General features: G+C 34.3%; 1 protein-coding gene across 4 annotated transcripts in view; it reads left to right on the top strand.

Moving 5' to 3' along the window:
• PTPRZ1 (protein tyrosine phosphatase receptor type Z1) overlaps positions 1-20,962 on the top strand; it is a 162,564-nt gene that overhangs the window by 105,222 nt on the left and 36,380 nt on the right. For 2 of the 4 annotated variants that reach the window (XM_039860686.1, XM_039860687.1), the window contains exons 9-12: positions 4,003-4,187; positions 5,526-5,652; positions 11,687-11,733; positions 15,888-19,461. In XM_039860686.1, the coding sequence (XP_039716620.1) occupies positions 4,003-4,187; positions 5,526-5,652; positions 11,687-11,733; positions 15,888-19,461 (3,933 nt within the window). The remainder of the gene's footprint in view (positions 1-4,002; positions 4,188-5,525; positions 5,653-11,686; positions 11,734-15,887; positions 19,462-20,962) is intronic. The other 2 variants (XM_039860689.1, XM_039860688.1) reach the window with 1 other exon arrangement.

Genomic DNA, 20,962 nt, shown 5'->3' with positions numbered 1-20,962 from the left:
AAGCGAATGATGTAATCCTTGAGAGATGCAAAACAGTGACAGATCAGTTCTAGTTATTATTTTTAACAGTTGTGGCAATATTTACATTAAGATCTGCTACTACCTGAGGGGGAATCACAACCTTAATGTTGGTTGATTCTGAGTCTGTGAATCACTAAGCTCTTCTCACAATAGTTTGCAAAGTACCTGTCTCAATATTTTTTTTCAAATGAGGCTCATAAACCTCAAACAAGGAGGTGGTGGATTTATCAATGTGCATTCACAAAGTACTTCTTTCATGGGTTGCGTTAAACTGCACTAAACTTCGGGTCAATGGAAAATAACTGGGTAAAACCTAGTGACATCTTAGGTAATTGTGACATTTTCTTTGCCACTGCCCAAGAATCACCACTCTGTCTTTTCACCTCTATCTACATTTTTACTCATAAACCATGAAGCTAAGACTGGACTTTTTCCCTTCAGGGCAGATGGCCCTTCTTCCAAGGTGGGCACATAGAAGGGCAAAGGCAGAAGGAAACTCAGCTCTCCAGAAAGGCTGTCTGCATCACCTTTCGTGTTTAGCTGAGAGACTGGTCAGCTAAAGGACAGCCAAACACTTGTCGTGCTCTTCTCATTTGTACATCTTCATTAATTTTTTTTTCATTTTTTTCCACATTTTCCTTTTTTCTCATGCTTTGCTTATTAATTCTTTTGTTTTCATTCTTCATATAAGTTTTCATGAGTGGTAAGAGGACAAATGACTGTGTCAGTTGAAAGTTTGTGACACTTTTACAATTCTTAGTGGGAAAATGTATAATTTAAAAAGCACAATCTAATTTGATCAAAATGGCAATTTTTTTACAAGTCTATTTTGCATTCTTCTATAAATGGAGTCTAAGACTTAGAAACTAAAACACCCATTACACTTCATAGCTTGTTAAATATAAGGGTCAGAGGAAGAAGATTCCTAAATGCAGGGACAGATCCATCTTTATTTTTATGTCAAGAGTGCCTAGAACCAAGGCGATGAGAACCGAATGTTAAAAATAAGTTTTTAAGTAAGAACATTTAATGCACCCTGGAAAAGGAGACTACATCCTCATTCTTTATATGCGTGGATCCTTGGCATTTGTAGAAACACTTACTTGTCCTCTGTGTGACTTGACACGGACCACAGGTTTGTCATAGCCTGGCTCACAGTCCAGGACTTCCCAGAACCAGGTTTCTGTTCCAGGCCAGCATTCCTTAAGGAGTTGCTGACTGTGACCCAGATCACACATGGCTCGTGGAAAGGAATTGGGGAGCACAATTTAGCCCTGACAAAGGAGGTGGAACCTCAACGTAGTTCTGAACTCTCCATAGTCAAAGAAATTACAATTTTGTTACTATTTTATTATATCAATTGGTAGGTTGTACTTGGTATTGGAATTTATGTTGATCTGGAAAACACTTCTTTGTTTTAAATCCAGATATTATGCTTTATAGAATATGGGTCCTTCTAATAAAATAATTAAACTAATTTCAATAAGAAACATAAGGAAAACCTGGAAAATTTAGTGCAAATTAATAACTTATTCCATGGTAGTAACCCAGCCCTGTGTTTGAATACCAAGTAGTGTATGTATGTGGAATTAACTAGATTGTTATTTAAATATCCAGTTCTACCTTATAGAAGGACAACCTTTTGACAAAATCGTGGACTATATACACAAGTACAGGCTTCTCTTTTGAATATATTCTAAAGTCTATATCTTCTTCTCATAAAATCCTATATTTCAGATTTAGCTTCAGCTTTATAACCTATTACTAAATTATTGATTATCAATAAACAAAAGGAGTGTTTTTAAAATACATTTCTAGTCTATGGCCATGCCACACTGAACAAGCCCAATCCCGTCTGATTTCAGAAGCTAAGCAGGGTCAGGACAAATATAACTTCCTTTTTAGAATCCTAGTTTATATAAATGCTGATCTTTAAAACATGAAGCATCTGTGATTTCTATTATTAAGTCAAAATAAACATAGACATCAAACCAAAGAAATTTGTGCTATTTAGGTAGTAGTCCTTTGTATTTTTCAGCTAATTTTATATTTTTCTCAAGCAATTTTTATGTTTTGTGTGCCTGCATAAAACTTTAATGCATTTTAAGATAGTTTCATTTGTGAGGAACAGAATAGCTCACTTTAAATCATTCCCACTCTCTAAAAGCTGGGATTGATTTTTTGAGGACAAAATCTACAAATGATACTGCCGAGAATCACTTTCGACCTTCTGAAAATGGACTTGGGAATCTTTAGAAGCAAGACTGAGGCAATCCTGTTCCTCCAATGACAGTTTATGTGAGTAGCGCACTTTTGAGATGATTTGATGGTCTTCTGCCATCTGGTGGACACTAGTAGAAGTGTCACTAGATAGAGTAATGTAGTCTGGAGCTAAATTAGAATACATTTTCTTATTCTAAATTCATTTTCTTTCTTTCTTCTTCTTTTTTTTTTTTAGTAATGAAAGAACTATCTTTTTATTCCTAAAAGGATAGCCCCCAAATTCTCAATAAACAAAAAAATAACATCATAAGTTTTACAGTGATAAATCTTGTCTCTAACTCATATAAAGTTACAGCTGTCTTTATTTATATAAAGCATACATTTACATTTCTTAATCATTCATATCATATTGTTAGTATAGCATACATTTGCTAAAATTGCTAATACTAAATACTGTATGTAAATTTTGTTTCAATTTATAAGGCCAATTGTTGATTTTGAGTGCCCTCCTGTGTTCACGAGATAAACTACAGACGAGGATAGAGGGAAAAAAAGCCTTTTTGGTCACATTCTGATGTTGTTGAAGCATATTTTCATTGAGTCCTTGAAACAGCTTTTGTAGCAGTGACGATCAGGTGACCTAAATCAACGTCATGATCTCATCCAGTGGCTTTGTAACTTTGAGTATATGTTCTGAACACAAAACTCAGGTTCCCTGAGCATATAGATTAGTCTTTGACCTTAGTGACCTTTCTCTCCTCTTTTGCAAACCTGTCTGGCCTATGAGGAGATTATATTTATTACTTTGCTTCATTTGCACAACATCATAAAATTGTATCATTTTTATGTTCACAATTAGTCAAAACAATCATTTTATGAATGAATTTCAGAAAATATCAGAGTACTCTTTCTAATGGGACTAAATTGTTGGCACCAGTCCCAGCATAGGTTTGAATTTAAGAATTTCCTGAAACTTTTTCAAAATATTATTTTTTCAGATAAGACAAACAAATCTTCTATTTCCCTGAAATTAATTTCTTAATTAATTTCTTATGCCAAAGTGGGATTTTTGTCAGCAAATCTGAAAAACACTGAAATGATAGTTGTATTTGCTCTACTATGGTTTTCTCTATTGAAAATTTTAAATTATTTCAAGGATTTTCTGTCAACAAAATGTCCAGTAATAGACCATCTTTTATAACTGAAGTTCTCATCCCAAAATGAATATCTTTGTCAGGGATCTAACAAGAGAAATAAAGGCACCATAAAGTTGAAGATATCGTTTGTTCATTTATTTCTAAAAATGAATTTGTATGCCAAATATATTCAAGACAGTGTTCTAGTCAACACAGAAATGAAAAAGCTATGGTTTTTATGTTTATAACCTGCTAGAGGAGTTAAGATCTATTCAGGAAGAAATAATATAAGAGAACATGCAATTAATCCAATAGTAGTGAAACAAAACAGACAACTGAAAATAACACAGATCATTTCAGCAGAGATCAGAGCGTGAGTTACAGAGGAGGTAGCATTTGACCAAGACCCTCCCTGAATGAGAAGGTAGAACTTGAGATAGGTAGGAAGGAAGAAGTACTTTATATACAGAAGTGACATAAGCAAAAGCTCCACAGTGGGTAAGTGTAACTTTTTACCTTCTGTTGAAATAAAACACAACAAATATTTTCATGAAACCTGTTTTACTCATTAAAATTCTAGAGGCTGAAGGCTGTATCAATAATGTTTCTTTTCTCTCTGAAGTTTGTAGTTCAGAACCAGAAAATGTTCAAGCTGACCCAGAGAATTATACCAGCCTTCTTGTTACGTGGGAGAGACCTCGAGTCGTTTATGATACCATGATTGAGAAGTTTGCAGTTCTGTACCAGCAGTTAGAGGGAGAAGACCAAACCAAGCATGAGTTTTTGACAGATGGCTATCAAGACTTGGTAACTATTAGATCAATTGATTCTTGTTTTGATAACATTATAGTTTAATTTTCAAGGTAAGATCTTACAAGTGATTGCATATTTAGATTACTTTAGACTTTGTATGACCCTCTCCAGTGGGGAGGAGGGGAAGCAGAAGCTATGCTAGATTGTGTCAGAACTTCCAGTGAATTATAATAAGTTCTTATTTATGCTTTGAATTACAAGGAGACCACAGCGTTGCCAACAATATTATAGAGTAGACACATGTAGAAGACTTAGGAACTAGAGATCATCTAGCATGGCTTCTTTTTTAACAAATAAAAAGCCTCCAAGAACAGTTATATTCCTTAACTGTGATCTCAGTTACGGAAAGAATTAGGCTTGGAATCTCAATGCTCTGATATCATCGTGTATTATTTCCTCCGTCATACTACACCAGCACAAGTAAAACAGAGTAGAGGATCTCGAAAATCCTTTTTTTTTTTTTTTGCACCAAATTTGCAAGTAGTACATGCAAAGTTAATTGAGACAGAACTTTCAGGACACAATACAGTTAACCTTTAGGAAAGATCAACCTGCTCTTCCTCCCCACCCATGCACACGAACGAAAGAAAATAAAATACAGATTTCCTCTGTGCCTTGAGCATGTCAGTAATAAACTCTGCCTTGGTAGAGAAGTGTTGCCCATAGTTGGAGTTTAGTTGAGGAAACCCCGCAAGGTAAGGCTCTAGGAAGGTCCCACTGCAGATCAGAGACACTGAACTCTGCATTCAGACAGAGTTCCGCATGCCCTAGAAGCCTGTGTTTAAATAAAACTGTCCTTGTTATCACAGTGTTGAATATTGTGTGGGCAAAATAGAGTTTGTAGCAACCTTTTAATTCAGTTGACTACAACAGAGACACAGTGAACTGGGAAATTTGTAGAATTTATGGGAGTATACTGTTTTTCATTTTGTAATGATGTGAAGATAATTCTTTTACTGTCTGGCTTATATAATGGTAAGATAAAGAGATAAATTGGTTTTAATCGTGTCTTTACATTTTGTTTTTTGCAAGTGCTACATGTTTATTTATATAAAATATTAACTTGTCATTTTGGATACTCATTTATGAATTTTAAGTGTTCTGGTTAAAAATAAAACTTTCTAAAATGAAATCTGGTTTTTAAAAAGCAAAATATACCTAGTTTTTTAGAAAGTTGTTCAACTTAGCATTGCATAAACTTTTTCTTAGGTTGATAAAATGTAAATATTTTCCATTGACAAAGGAGAAAATGTTTTCTAAGGACAAATGTCTAGTATGTTAGTACTCCTTGAGAATAACACATTGGTATAATTACTGACATCTTTCTTTTAGGGTGCTATTCTCAGTAATTTGCTACCCAACATGAGTTATGTTCTTCAAATAGTAGCTATATGCACTAATGGCTTATATGGGAAATACAGTGACCAGCTGATTGTCGATATGCCTTCTGATGAGTCTGGTAAGTGCCCACCTGATAAACCTTAAATTACCTAAATAAAAGAGGCTAGTTTAATCACTAGGTGCACTGGTGCTTTCTTTCTGATTGTATATTCTTTTGGCCAAAAGGCTAAATGATTTTCTTTTTAGTTGGGATCACTAGGTAAGTTGTAATACATGGAACCCATTTTTTATCCAGCAGATAGGGTGCAGTACAATTAGTAAATTTATTCTGAATACCAAAATAATCCATTCGTAAAGTAAGAACAGCAAAACCTATTGTAATGTCTGGTCATCAAATGAAATAGCTATGGAAACATTAAGACTTTTCTTTTGGATAATGAAGATTTGGTTTCATTTGTGTTTATTTCCTTTTTCAGCCCCCAAAGTATTTTGTAGTAAGTACGTACATGATCCTAAGATCATATGAGGTACTTTAAAGTATCTATACAAAGCATCTCAACGGTTATCTCAGATATTTTTATCTCCTTTTTGTAATTTGGCTGAGGAGTGAGAATGCTTTCCTCTTAGCTGATTTGCCAGTACTGTTTCACAAGAGCAAAACAAAAAAGTTGTTGCTAATTCTATTTTATTTGCATGCATTTTCTCTGAGTATTATGGGAAAATCTTTTGATCTCAAAGCATATGCAATAATTGAATAACGTGCTATCATAATTTGATGAGTTATAGATTTACATAATTAAAGTCTTCCTTTTGTTAATTTAAGCAGTTTTGAAGTATTAGAATGGAATGATATATGTATGAATGTATATATGCGTATTTGTGTATGTATAGATATACATACACATCATGCATATGCATATTCAAAAGTCTATGTAAACATATATACATATATACAGACATAAATGTAAATATTCTTTGATCATCCCTATCATAAGGCTACTCACTGAAAATTTTCCCAAGTTTTTAATGGAAATGAATGGTTACAAATTATACTAATTATAGAATAATCCAGTGTTAAGTATGGAAATAAAATTGATATGTATTTGATTTGCTTTTGTGGTCCATACAAAGTCCCATAGCAGGGACTTTAATCCATTATGAGAGTGTTCATTGATTCCCTCATCATAGTTGTTTTCACTAGTTGAATTTTTAAGTTAAAGAATATATGTCAGAGCATTAGATGTTAAATGATGTATCTTTCCAAACCACAAGCTACAAAACTTGCCAAGATATTTCCCAAGTTAAAATATTGATGGCTGTAGCATATACTCCTCCATTGAATGTCACCCCTCATCAAAGTTCCTCATATTGATCCATCCTCAAATTGACATTTTGGGCAGTAAAACATTATCCATGTTGGAGAGTATCATATGTGAATTGATGAAATAGGGCATATAAAAGTCTCCTCTAATCTTATTGTGTGTTTAGGATATGAATTATATTGAATACATTCACTTAATTTTACTATCTTGGTTTCATTATAACACTCCAATTCCTGTACATGAAACAATTTCTCAGTTTATGAAAAATAATTAGTTAGCTATTTATATTATGCTCTTTCTTATTTTATCCACTGTGGAAAATTTTTAAACTTTCTGAGTTTTTTCTTTTTTCTTTTTGAGAAGTTTATTGCATATGAAAAAAAAAAACAGATCAAATGTCTATTTTCTACAAAAGTGATTTTGGAGTGATCCTTTTGGACCGAATCTATATTGGCACAAAGTACAACATTTTTATATCATTTGTAACACTTTCACGTTTGTACAAAATAATAAATATTATAACTTAATTTCTATTTATTCAAAGGATCGGGACACTTTTGAAAAAATAAGATGCTAGTGTGGATGCACCATTTAATCTCTATAAATGTTTCAGTTTCTTAAAACATTTTATGCTGTAATGATATTTTAGTAAAAGATGATATTTAATTTGTGTTTCACTATGATATTCCTCTTGAGTCAAGGATTAAAAACTTAGATATATTATTTCTTAATTATTTCTTCCAACAAGATCTTCATCAAAAGCCAATTTACACAAAGTGTGGAGGCTTCCTGTTTTTTATAAATAGAACTCATTTTTTCTGATCTTAACAGCTGCAATGACATTTCAATCCACATATCTTCAGTTCATTACTGAAATTACAGTATGTTAAACATTGTTTCTATGGTGAACATAACACAGTAAAAGTCTTGACAGCAGTACTATCTTGTGATTTAGTGTGATGATACCTACAAGATTTGTGAATTTTGTGATTTATGTGTCTAATATAGATGTCACTGGCTTTTGAGTTTGCTGCTTATTTCATGGTTTTTATTAGTACTATTTCATCCTGTTTACCATATAGTTTCATTACCCTAGTAACATTGTAATATGTCCTATTGAATTGTTCTATTACTGTTTTGGATAAGCTGTTTTCTAAATAGTGTATTGCTTATCGCTTTTGTTAACAAGAAACAAAGGAGGTCATTTATAATTGCCCTTATTCTTTCAATTATAGACTTCAAATACTATAATCAATATCTGTGAAGGAAACCTCAATCTTCCAAATTGTGCATTTAACTTTGGCTAATTTGATTAATTTATTGCTTGTATGTTTTAATTACATTTGTTGTGTACAACAGTATCACCATAAACTAGTGTCCATTAAATATTATTATGAACTGCTATTTTAAAATAAGTGTGTAAATTCACATGCAGAAACAATTTAAATTGGTCAAGGAAACCTTTCTAAAGTTAAAAAGAAATGTATTTTTTCAAATACTTCATAGTAAATTATATTTATGAATAAGTAATTCATAAATATATTTTATTGTAACTAAAATAATTGTGTTCCTTTCTCTTCTATAATGTAGAGCTAATTATTATACAGTTATAGAGACATTATTAAGGTACATGTTTTAGGACTTTGATAATTACATATGTTCGATTTAAATTCACGGTGAATTAAATCAACAGAGTTTTCTGTTATTGTGTGCTTTTCAGTTGCATGACAATTGTCTTTGTGAAATCATCCTACATCTGTCGTTACCTTGCTTGTACCATCCTGTGCTATGGGTGTCATTATATGATGGTATTTATAATCACACTTTGAAGAGATTACAGTCCACATTGCTTTTTACCTTTTACACTGTGAAACTTGGCTTACCTTCAAACAATTAAATAAGTCTTGCTTGCCAACTTATATCAGTGTTGCTTTTTTGTGTTATGGAATATTAATGTGTTAATAACATGCTTTTTTAAAAATCTAACATTACACGTGCCCCAAAACAAAACCAGAATGAGCCAAGACTTTTTGTTCAGTTATCACACATATATGAATTTTAAGTGTTCACTCAAAAAATATATATATTCACAATCTTCATTGTCAGACTCTTATAGCCTTGAGAGAGTCTATTTTAAAGAAGTGAAAAGATTCTGTAAACTAGTAAAATTTTTGAACTATTTGATGTACTGAGTCAGACCAGTGGCTACGAAAATATCAGTTATTATTTGTGAGGAAACAGCTGGCCAACTTAACAGGAGACATTGTGCCAGTCACCAGAGTTAGACCTTGTGTGCTGTGAGCTCTCAGATCTAGATGTATGGCTTCCGAGCCTCCAGGAAGATAAGAACCATCTTCCAAAATTACTTTATTCAAAATTTTTCCGAAGAGACTCAGCAAGACTTCTGGATTATTTGGGGGATGTTGGGGTGGTGTCAAAGTGTTGCTGGGCAGCCCCAGAGTTTGATTCTAATAAGAAACCAGAATTAAGATCCCTCAGAGTGGGTTTATATTCACCAACGCGAGGGCCCACACTTGGGGCACGAACCCACGAGAGTGCTATGAAACAAACAGAGATCAGAGGGCTGCTTGGGTCCATACTGGCTTCCCTTAGGGCTTAAAGGGGCCCAAGAAAAACTACTTCTTATTGTAATAAACAGCAAATACAGTTAAAGTAGAACTCACTGATATTCTTTAAGGAATGTATTTGGGTAAAATCATGTGTTTTAACATATTAAGAACCATATTTCCATATAATTAATTTATGTTCTGATAAAGGGATACAAATAAATCAAATGCAGTTAACACAGGGAAAACTGAAAGAAAGAAATCGGTTCTCTATGTGATCATTATACCTACCTATCTTTACTCACTTAAAGTATAGAGTTAGGTGAAGTTAGACCACTTTTTTTTTTTTTTTAATTTTAAACACTGTTTTAAGCATGTTGAAGGGAATGGACTATTTTTGAGATTTTTTTCCCCTAGCCATTTAACAGAGAAAAATCTGCAGTATAATATATGTATCACCAACAAGTATTTGATTATGATTTGCCCCATTAGCATTAAAGTATTTTAAAAGTACATAAAAAGAAGTGACACTTGAAAGCATTGTCAAAAAAAATATGTATTGTCTCACATGCTGAATTTAAAGAGTTTTACATGCATGACCTTCTCAAATTGTAGTCTTCAGAAAGTCATATTAAAGATTCTTATTTGTCTCTCTCAGGGTTTAGTTGCATACCATTTTTAAATTCACATGTAATATTGGTTTCCTTGGAGGTTATAGAGACACTATTGGAATCACTTTAGTTTGGTAACCTAAAGAATAACGAACATGAAAAACATGGTGGGAAAAGGGTTTCATAAAGTCAAAAATAGAAAAAGGAGAACGTTAATGATCCAAATAAAAGTTTCCAAACTTCTTCATGGTCAGTTTTAACAAGAAAGAATAATAATAATTGAGAGTTAAGATATAAGACTGTGATTGTTTTCAGTGAATATTTTCATTTTTACAGTGCAGAAGATTGTTCAGGGTAAGTAACCTTGAAATAGCTAAATAATGAAGAGTATTAATTTCATCTAAATCTTTTTGGGAGCTGGGCTCACTTCTAAATTTTACTTGAATTCTCTTCTAAGTAGAATTCATATATATAACTATATTTTCCAGTTTTAAATTTCTGAGCATCTAGAAATTCCCTGATAAAAATAAACTCAAAATATCTGTTATAAAACAGGCCTGGATTTGATAAACCTTTATTGTTAGTTCAGGTATGCCTTTGAAAATTCTATAGAATATGCATTTCCTTTGAGAATATATACAGGCATAAAACAGAGAACATAAGCAGCATTGGGACAGTGAAGAGCAGAAACTTTGGAGATGGAGTGAGATTCTCTAAAATAATAGCAATAAGTAAGCTTATTGCTACTACTGTAATAATGCTCAAGCCCTCAGAGTTACCCTGTCTCCCATCTTCTTGATGACCTGGGCAGCTCAAATGAAGAGTGAAGAGAAATCCTCTTGGAGCCCTGCAGTAATTGGCAGTGGTGCTAGATTCTTTGCTGGAGAGACAGCTCCTAATCTTTCCTGACATTTACTGACAGGTCTTGTTTTAGGATTGAGATATCCATGTAGTAGAAATACACTGATTCTAGTCAGGGAAAATGGACTTAAATGATTCCAGTTTTTGTATTTTTTGCACAATTAGCCTTGGCTATGTTTCCCTGGGGAGAAGGCAGGGTTTCACTCTGGTCCATCCTTCCTGCTGCCAGCTGAGGTTGGACCTGCTGGAAAACACTCTCTATTTTACCTGAGGCAGCACCCTGTGTAAAAATAGGTATGAGCCCAAATTTAAAGAATAAAAAGGATTATTTGACCTTCAGTCAGAAGAGGAACTTAAGGAATAGTAGCTGAATAAGAAAATAAATCCTTTCGCTTCTCCCCCAAATTCCTGGCATTTCCCCTCAACTATGCTTTTATCGGCTCTTCTAAGGATGAAAGAAAATCCGCACCAATGAAAAAATGGGGGGGGTTATACTCAGTAATATCAGCTTCACTGTCCCCCTCTTTCTTCTTAGCATCAATCACACTTGGGGTGGGAATGGGGAAGTTGGAGTGGACAATAGAGATGAAAGTGTTGAATGCAGTTTCATACAGGTTTATGTAGTGTTCAATAGTACTGAAAACTGAAATCTGAAATTTTTATTTTGAGAGATTCTGTATTTTCAAAGCTAATTGTCTATTTTTTCTTCTTCCTCTTTCCATCCAAAGGTAAACTCACAAGGCTGAAATAGTTGAATAAAAATGTTAATAATTTTATTTTTAATTTTATAGAACTTGACCTTTTTCCTGAATTAATTGGAACTGAAGAAATAACCAAGGTATCATTGCTATATTTTATATTTAAATGTTTTAAAATTTTAAAGTCTAATTTGAATTATTGGTTAGGTTTAAGATATTACACTAATAAAAGTTTGAGTTGCATTATTCATTGTAGGGTTAGTTGCTGAACTTCATACATAGTCATGTAATTGATATACATAATTCTTTTGTAAAGAACTTTTGTTACACTTTGACTAGTGTAACAAAAATAACAGAAACAAGGTTCACTGATAATGAAAAAATGAATTTTTAAAATATAGCTAAAGTATAGCTATAAATTGAAATTTTTTCAGTGTCAAATTTTTCTAAAAGACAAAAATAATACTTAATCAATTTTTAGTATTGCTACAGTTTATGTATAACTAACTTAACCAATGATTTCTAAATTGATAATAAATATGAGCCTGAAATATAAGTTGTATATATTCTTTTTCCCATTTAATTTAAATATTTGTATTTGGACTATTCATAAGTATCTGCTGCTAACATTATGTCCCTCAAGTAAATGCATATTTAAGAATATTTATTAATTTAATATTGTCTTAATTTTTAAAATAGAGAGAAAATGACTGCTATATCTTATATTTCATCCTAAATCCAAATGTACTATTTATCTTAATTGAGATGATATGTTAAATCTGTGTGCTATTGTTAATGTACTATGAATGTATGCATATGTTCATATATGTGTATGAGCTCAGAAAGTATGATAACTAATGCTGTTATCTAGCAATAAGTGGCAATTCAGTTGTGTTTTCATATTTATAATTACTTCAATAATTTATATACCTTATGGCAATCCTCTTTTATAAAGGATTATTTTACCAAAATGATCATTTCACCTTTCAGCAAGAGTTCACAGAATTCAGCTACAGATATGTGTGTGTGTGTGTGTGCGCGCGCGCGCGCGCATATATGTGTGCGCATGCACCTGGATATTTATATATCTAAAAATCATCACTAGAATCAAGTTGAAGTCAGGAAGAATAAATTATTTTTACATTGTAAATTCGAATAATTAGTTCATGTCTTAATCAGTCCGGATTGCTATAGCAAAATACCGTAAACTGGGTAGTTTATAAACAACAGAAATTTATTTCTCACAGTTCTGGAGGCAGGGAGTCTGAGATCAAGGTTAGGTTCTGGTGAGGGTCTTCTTCTGGGTTGCAGACTGCAGACTTGTCCTTGAATCTTTACATGGCAGAGGGCAGAGCAGAAGAAGCAAGCTCTCTCATGGCTCTTACAAGGGCACTAATCCCATTCATGAGGGCTCCACCCTTATGACCTCATCTAATCCTAATTAGCTTTCAAACACCCACCTCCTAATACTATCACTTTTGAGGGGTAGGATTTCAACATATGAATGGGGGGATGCAAACACTCAGTCTTTAACACTATTCAATTCCATTGATTCTTTCAGGAACAAATGATAGAGGTTGGCAAATACATGGGATGTATCTATAATGGTTGTTAAGCCTGAGTATGGAAATGAGTAGCTTGGGGGATGTTTCTCAGATCTTCTTCAAATAGTAATGCATGATTTTGAAAGACAAAGTATTTCCAGCATGATCAAGGCTTTACAATAAAAAACTTTAAATGGAAGTTGTGAAGGATAATAGGTGTGACACAGATCAAAACCATAGTGGAAGAGAGATTCTGCATAAGAAATTACAGGAAGAAGTATCCATTAAAATAGTTGTGGTTTCAGATATATATAAAGTAATCATAGAGCATGAATGATATCTTCTTCTTGACATGATGACATGAGGCAATATGTCCTCATAGAGATCTATAAGATTTGACTGGGTAAGATTAATGAATGATCTATTACCATCATCAAATTCTGAGAGGTATCTGAACTTTGTAATGTCTAAAATCTGCTATATAAGAAAGAAATAGAAGGGATTTGAATATTATGTGTATATGTTTTTTTCCCCAAACTATCTAATAAGAAAAGCTGAGTAGCATTATGTTTTAAGAAAAAAAATATTATATAAATCTAGTAGTTTATGGTAGGAGGATGATAATATGTGTTTGTGTGAAAGTATAAGCAAAGAGGAAGAGAAGCAATATTATTGTGGAATTTTATTAAAATTTTTACACCATCTAAAGAATATCGATGTCATGTCTTTTGAAAACATTAGTTGTGAAAGGGAAGAGAGATGTAGAATGACCAATAGAAGTTAAACTTGAGATTTTTCTTTTTGTTCCTTTTCAATAAGAGAGATCTGAGTTCTTTTAAGCTCAAAAGTATGATCCATTAGAGAAAACAAAATTGAAAATACAAAACAGAAGGAAATACTCAATTGTATTAGGTTCCCAACCTAACACAAATAAATTTAAAACACAGATGTAGGAATTAGAAAGGAAGGGGAACAACTTTTTAGTTACAATGAGAAAGTAGATTTTATTGATCCCTGTTTTTGATGTTTTAATGTTAGGAAGTGGCTTTATTTTCTCTGTGAAGTAAACCAAAAAGCCATCTCCTAAGAATGAAGGGAGACAATAGGAAAATGGAGGTTCGAATAGAGCAGATAAAAAGTTTGAAAGAGTCTTGGTAGAGAGTAAGAATATGAGTGATACCAGAAAACTAGGCGTGTATCCAGATTTACAAAAATGAGGAAGAGTTCAGAATCCCCATATTGCTAAGCTTAACATTGATCTTCAGCAAAATTCCAGATCAAAGTATAACAAATAAGTTTGTTTGAGAACTTCTAGGAAAGGAGAGAGATCTGGCACCAACAAATTTTCCTCAAGAGCGAGTCAAGTCAAACTATTCCTGCCTGCTTCCTTTCGATGAAGTTTCTGGACTTGTAGATTAAGGGAGTATTTTATTCAGGAAATTATTTGGCAAACTCGCTTGAGTTGTCCTTACAAACAAGGTAACAAACAGAATGCAAAATTTCATGAAGAAATACTGACTCCTACTGAGGAAATTTGTCTAGGGAATCTAAGAAGATATCTATTTTTAGCATTAATGCAATCTAGATCATTAGAGCTGATTCACCTCTCAGAGTTGTCACATAAGCCTTAGAAAATACTTGAAATCAATGAAATAATTAAGCTCCAAATAACGATGCAGTCATTAAGCTTGAAAGCTTGTGTTTCATACGATGAAGTTTCCCATGTGTATGATACGATGAAGATTCCCATGTGTATGATACACATGATCACACGTGCTTTATGATTCAGCTGCTTTTTGCTGATACTGGTCATGTTCTCAATGACTAATTTATACTCAGTCACTTTTTTCATATTTTAAGGGACATGGCCTTAAAAGATCTGAAAAATGACAGTGCTAACAAATGGACAGAATCACATCTCATGTGGACTAAAAATATAATATCTTGATACCTTTAGCAATTTAGTGTTCTGAATATATAATTAGACATATAAAATGAACAGCAAAACAACCGGAAAACAGGGGTCTTGGTTGACATCTAGCCAGATCACTCCTGGGCCATTACCGTGTCTAAGTGTTCATGAAAGACTGGGTCACCTGAATGGTGTTTTTAAAGGAAATGTGAAATTAAATAACTAATACTAGGAACATATTTTGACAAGTTGTCTTGAAATGTCTGGCAAGGTCTTAACTGTAAAGTATTTAAAACAAAAATAAAAACCTCTTTCTCTTATGATGGCTTAAAAAATTGTGATTTATTATGAATATATACAATAAAATATTCTGAATATGAAACTACTTTGGTCTTTGAAATAAGTTGTTTCATTGTCATTTTATATTACAAGAAGCTAATTGCTATTTAGCTCATTGCCTGATGAACTGAGCAGAGAAACGTAAAAACAAGAAAATAAATACTGTGTTAAATAACTCCCAATAATAATACAACTCCCAATAATAAATACAACTATAATGTGTCTTTCTTTCAAAGCTGTGATATCCATTTAATTATTTCATTTCATAGCATTAAAATAAAGACATCCATAAGTAGGGTTTTTTATTTTTAATTTTAATTATTGTCTCTAGGATGATAAAGATTGTAGAACAGAGGCATGGCTTCTATGAAATGGTGCTTTGTGAGAAGTTCTCAAGATCTCACAGTGAAGATTAACAGTATAATGCAGTATAAAATATTGAGATTTCGTTTTTCTTTTATTTACCTTTGTTCCATTAAATCTCGTTTGCTTTTCAAAGGAGGAAGAAGAAGGAAAAGACATTGAAGAAGATACTATTCTGAATCCTGGTAGAGACAGTGTCACAAACCAAATAAGGAGAAAAGAACCCCAGATTTCCACCACGACAAACTATAATCGCATAGGGACTAAATACAATGAGGCCAAGACTCACCGATCCCCAACAAGAGGAACTGAATTCTCTGGAAAGGGTGATATTCCCAGTACATCTCTGGATTCCACTTCCCAACCAATCACTAAATTAGCCCCAGGAAAAGATGTTCCTTTGACTTCACAGACTGTGACCAAACCGCCACCTCACAGACTAGAAGGCACGTCAGCCTCTTTCAATGACGGCTCTAGAACTGTTCTCAGATATCCACAGATGAACTTGTCTTGGACTATGGAATCTTTAAATACGGTTTCTATAATGGAATCTCAGGAGGTATCTACTGATATTGGTGAGGAAGAGAGTTTATTGACCAATTTCAAGCTTGATACGGGAGCTGATGATTCTTCGGGCTCCAGTCCTGCAAATACTGCTGTGCCACCCATCTCTGAGAACATATCCCATGGGTACGTATTTTCTTCAGAAAACCCGGAGGCAATCACATATGATGTCCTTATACCAGAATCTACAAGAAATGCTTCAGAAGATTCAGTCTCATCAGGTTTGGAAGACTCTCTAAAGGATCCTTCCATTGATGGAAAAGTGTGGTTTCCTAGTTCTACAGATGTGACACAAGCAGATGTCAAATCAGGTAGAGAGAGCTTTCCCCAGACTAATTACACCAAGATACATATTGATGAATCTGAGAAGACAACCGAGTCCTCTTCTCCGGGCCCCTTGGTCACAGATACGGAAATGCCACAGTATTCTTCCTTTGCCTACGTCCCAACTGAGGTAACACCTCATGCTTTTACTCCATCCTCCGGGAAACACGATTCGGTTTCCACCATCAACCTGATACACTCGCAGACAACTCAACCTGTATACAATGGTGAGACACCTCTTCAGCCTTCCTCCAGTAGTGAAGTCTTTCCTCTAGCCACCCCTTTGTTGCTTGACAATCAGATCCTCAACACTACCCCTGCTGCTTCAAGTAGTGGTTCGGCCTTGCATGCTGCGCCTGTATTTCCCAGTGTCGATGTGTCATTTGAGTCCATCTTGTCTTCCTATGACGGTGCACCTTTGCTTCCATTTTCCTCTGCTTCCTTCAGTAGTGAATGGTTTCGCCATCTGTATACAGTTTCTCAAATCCTTCCACAAGTTACATCAGCTGTTGAGAGTGATCAGGTGTCCCTGCATGCATCTCTGCCAGTGGCTGGGGGTGATTTACCATTAGAGCCCAGCCTTGCTCGATATTCTGATGTGGTGTCACATCAGACCACTACTCATGCTGCTTCAGAGACATTGGAATTTGGTGGTAGTGAATCTGGTGTCCTTTATAAAACACGTATGTTTTCTCAAGTTGAGCCATCCAGCAGTGATGTCATGATGCATGCGAGTTCTTCAGGGTCCGAATCTTCTTGTGCCTTACCTAATACCGAGGGCTCCCAACACCTCTTCACTGCTCCTTCCAGTTCTGCAATACCTGTGCATGATTCTGTTGATGTATCTCATCACGGTTCCTTACTTAGCAGCCCTGGCCACGTACCGATGCCTAAGTCTTCGTTAATGACCCCAACTGCATCATGGCTGCAGCCTACTCATGGCCTCTCTGGTGATGGCGAGTGGTCTGGAGCCTCCTCTGATAGTGAATTTATTTTACCTGACACAGGTGGCCTGACAGCCCTTAACATTTCTTCACCCGTTTCTGTAGCTGAATTTACATATACGACATCTGTGTTTAGTGGTGGTGATAAGCCACTTTCTAAAAGTGACATAATAGATGGAAATCTGACTGAACTGCAAATTTCTCCTTTCAGTGAGATGGTTTACCATTCCGAAAGCACAGTCACGCCTGACCTGTACAATAACGTAAATAAGTTGAATGCATCTTTACAAGAATCCCCCGTTTCCATTTCTAGCACAAAGAGTGTACTTCTAGACTCTCTTGCTCATACTGCCACTAAGGTTTTTGATCATGAGATTAGTCAAGTTCCAGAAAATAACTTTTCAGTTCAATCTGCACATGCTCTATCTCAAGCATTTGGCGATACTTCTCTTAAACTTGTGCTTAGTGCAAACTCAGAGCCAGCAGCCTCTGACCCTGCTTCTAGTGAAATGTTATCTCCTTCAACTCAACTCTTATTTTACGAGGTCTCTGCTGCTTTTAATACTGAAGTGTTGCTACAACCTTCCTTTCAGGCTTCTGATGTTGACACATTGCTTAAAACTGCTCTTCCAGCTGTGCCTAGTGATCCAAAATTGGTTGAAACCCCCAAGATTGATCAAATTAGCCCTACAGTATTGCATCTCATGATATCAAATTCTGCTTCAAGCGAAAACATACTGCACTCTACATCTGTACCAGTTTTTGATATACCGCCTGCTTCTAATATGCCCACTGCTTCACCTCAAGGTTTAACCATTTCTTATGCAAATAAGAAATATTTTGAACCAGTTTTGCTTAAAAGCGAAAGTTCCCAGCAAGTGGCACCTTCGCTGTACAGTAATGATGAGTTGCTCCAAACTGCCGACTTGGGGATTAACCGTGCCTCCCCGCCCAAAGGAAGGCATGCATTTGCTACTCCTGTTTTATCGATTGATGTTCTACCAAATACACTTATAAATAAGCTTACATATTCTGATGACGTTTTCACTCCCACCAGGGGTTCTCTTACTGATGAGGTATTTGCTGGTATTCCAACAGTTGTTTCTGATACACTTGTAACTGCTGAGCGTGCTGTTTCTTTAGGAAATGTGTATGTTTCCTTTACAGCTGTTTCTCCCAACAGAGATGGTTCTGTTACCACAGCCAAGTTGCCATTTCCATCTAAAACAACTTCTGAGTTGACTCACAGTGCCAGATCCAACACTGAGTCAGTGGGTGGTGGTGACGATGGTGATATCGATGATTATGATGATGATGATGATAATGACAGAGATAGAGATGGCTTATCCATAAATAAGTGTATGTCATGCTCCTCCTATAGAGAATTACAGGAAAAGGTGATGAATGATTCGGACTCCCAGGAAAACAGTCTTGTGGATCAGAATAACCCAATCCCATATTCACTATCTGATAAATCCGAAGAAGAAAATAAAGTCACAGATGTGACCTCAGGCAGTCAGACCGATATGGACAGCAGTCCTGATAAATCACCACCAACAAATGTGCTCCCTCAAAAGCACAATGATGGAAAACAGGATAATGACGTTCAGACTGGTAATGCCCTGCTTCCTTTCACCCCAGAATCTAAAGCATGGGCAGTTCTTACAAGTGATGAAGAGAGTGGATCAGGGCAAAGTACCTCAGATAGCCTTAACGATAATGAGACTTCCACAGATTTCAGTTTTCCAGGTGTTAATGAAAGAGATGTTGATGGGGCCCTGGAAGCAGGTGACTCAGAAATAACTCCTGGATCCCCACAGTCCTCAACACCGACTGTCACTAGCGGGCACTCAGAAATGTTCAACATTGCAGAGGCAGGTTAGTTATGAATCAAAGGGATAGATTGAGGTGTGGTGGTTTTCTTTCTCAAAAAGTAGAAAAATCATGGAATGATAGAAATTTAATAAAATGGCACATTATTTTTTTAATCAAAACATCAAATCAATTGACCTTTTTTAAAGGGTAATTTTATTCATTACTCAAATGAATACTCAATATGTTTTTAAAATTTTTCTTATTAAGGTATTGTTGGCATACCACATTGTATTAGTTTCAGGTGTCCAACATAGTGATTCATCATTTATATACTTTACGATATAATCACCACGATAAATCTGTTCACCATATATCGCCCTGCAAAGTCGTTATGATATTATTGACTCTATTCTCTGTGTTGTACATCCTTGTGCCTTATTTATTTTATGACTAGAAGGTTGTCCTTCTTAACCCCCTTCAGCTTTTTCATCCATCTCCCCATTCTCCTCCCCTCTGGCAACCATCAGTTTGTTCTCCTAATCTATGAGTCTGTTTTTGTTTTGTTTTGGTCCTTAATTCTCTCCAAAACAGATAAAGCAGTTTTTACTTATTGTCAATTTATCATATTCTACAGGATGCCTATGTGGGAGCAATTACGTGTGCACAATATATTTTTAGTATATTGCTTTTTAAATAATAGTTTGGGACGTGCTCTTTTTAGATGATTTTAATTTTCATATTTACGCATATTCTAAAATAAGTTGTAAATTAATTCTATCGAATTATAAAATGAATTATAAATTCTGATAGTAATATGATATAAGCACCTTTCTCTGACCCACCGCATGAAAGGAATTACATAATTGGCACATTCACATTAGCTTGGAAAAAATTTTAGGAGTTAACAGTAAGATTTTTTTTAAAACAAGATTTTAATTTTTTTAAATTCTTTCTTTGATTACCTTAACATTGCCTAAAGAGGGCAGTGTACACTAACAAAACACATTCTGCTTTGTGCTTGCTGTTACAAACCTTCCTAAGAAGTTAAATAATGGGCATTAATATGCAGTGTATATATAGGTATTGTTTGACAATATGTAAAACACTAGAACATTTTCTGTAGAAATGCATTTCACTTATAATTGTATTTTATGCAAATTAGTTTATTGGCCAGATGTTTCCTAGAGCTGATTAGTTACACCAGATATAATACAGATGTTTAAATGCCTGTGAGAAGAAAAGGGAAATTAAATAGCATTAAGCATATGAACTACTAGGTAATCTCACTGAATTGATTATAAGAATTTTATAATTCGCTTTTATTAAATTTTAAGACATTTTTTTGAATTAACAATGAAAATATTTCAATCTTAACAATAAGTTAAAAGACAGGCTAAAGTAATATTCTGCACTATTATTGCATAAAAGTGGATATTTATAATCCACAACATAAACACCAATCTCATTAGGATATTTTCTCTCTTTGGTTATTTTTATCTCTTGAATCGATTGTATATTTTTCTTTCAGTACAGCAGCAATTAAAAGTTTGTGCATTTTGATAAA

Source organism: Pteropus medius, unplaced genomic scaffold, assembly GCF_902729225.1.
Source record: "Pteropus medius unplaced genomic scaffold, Ma_sr-lr_union100, whole genome shotgun sequence".
Lineage (NCBI taxonomy): Eukaryota > Metazoa > Chordata > Mammalia > Chiroptera > Pteropodidae > Pteropus > Pteropus medius.
The sequence above is the reverse complement of the archived record's forward strand: the minus strand, read 5'-3'. Positions and strand labels throughout refer to the sequence as shown.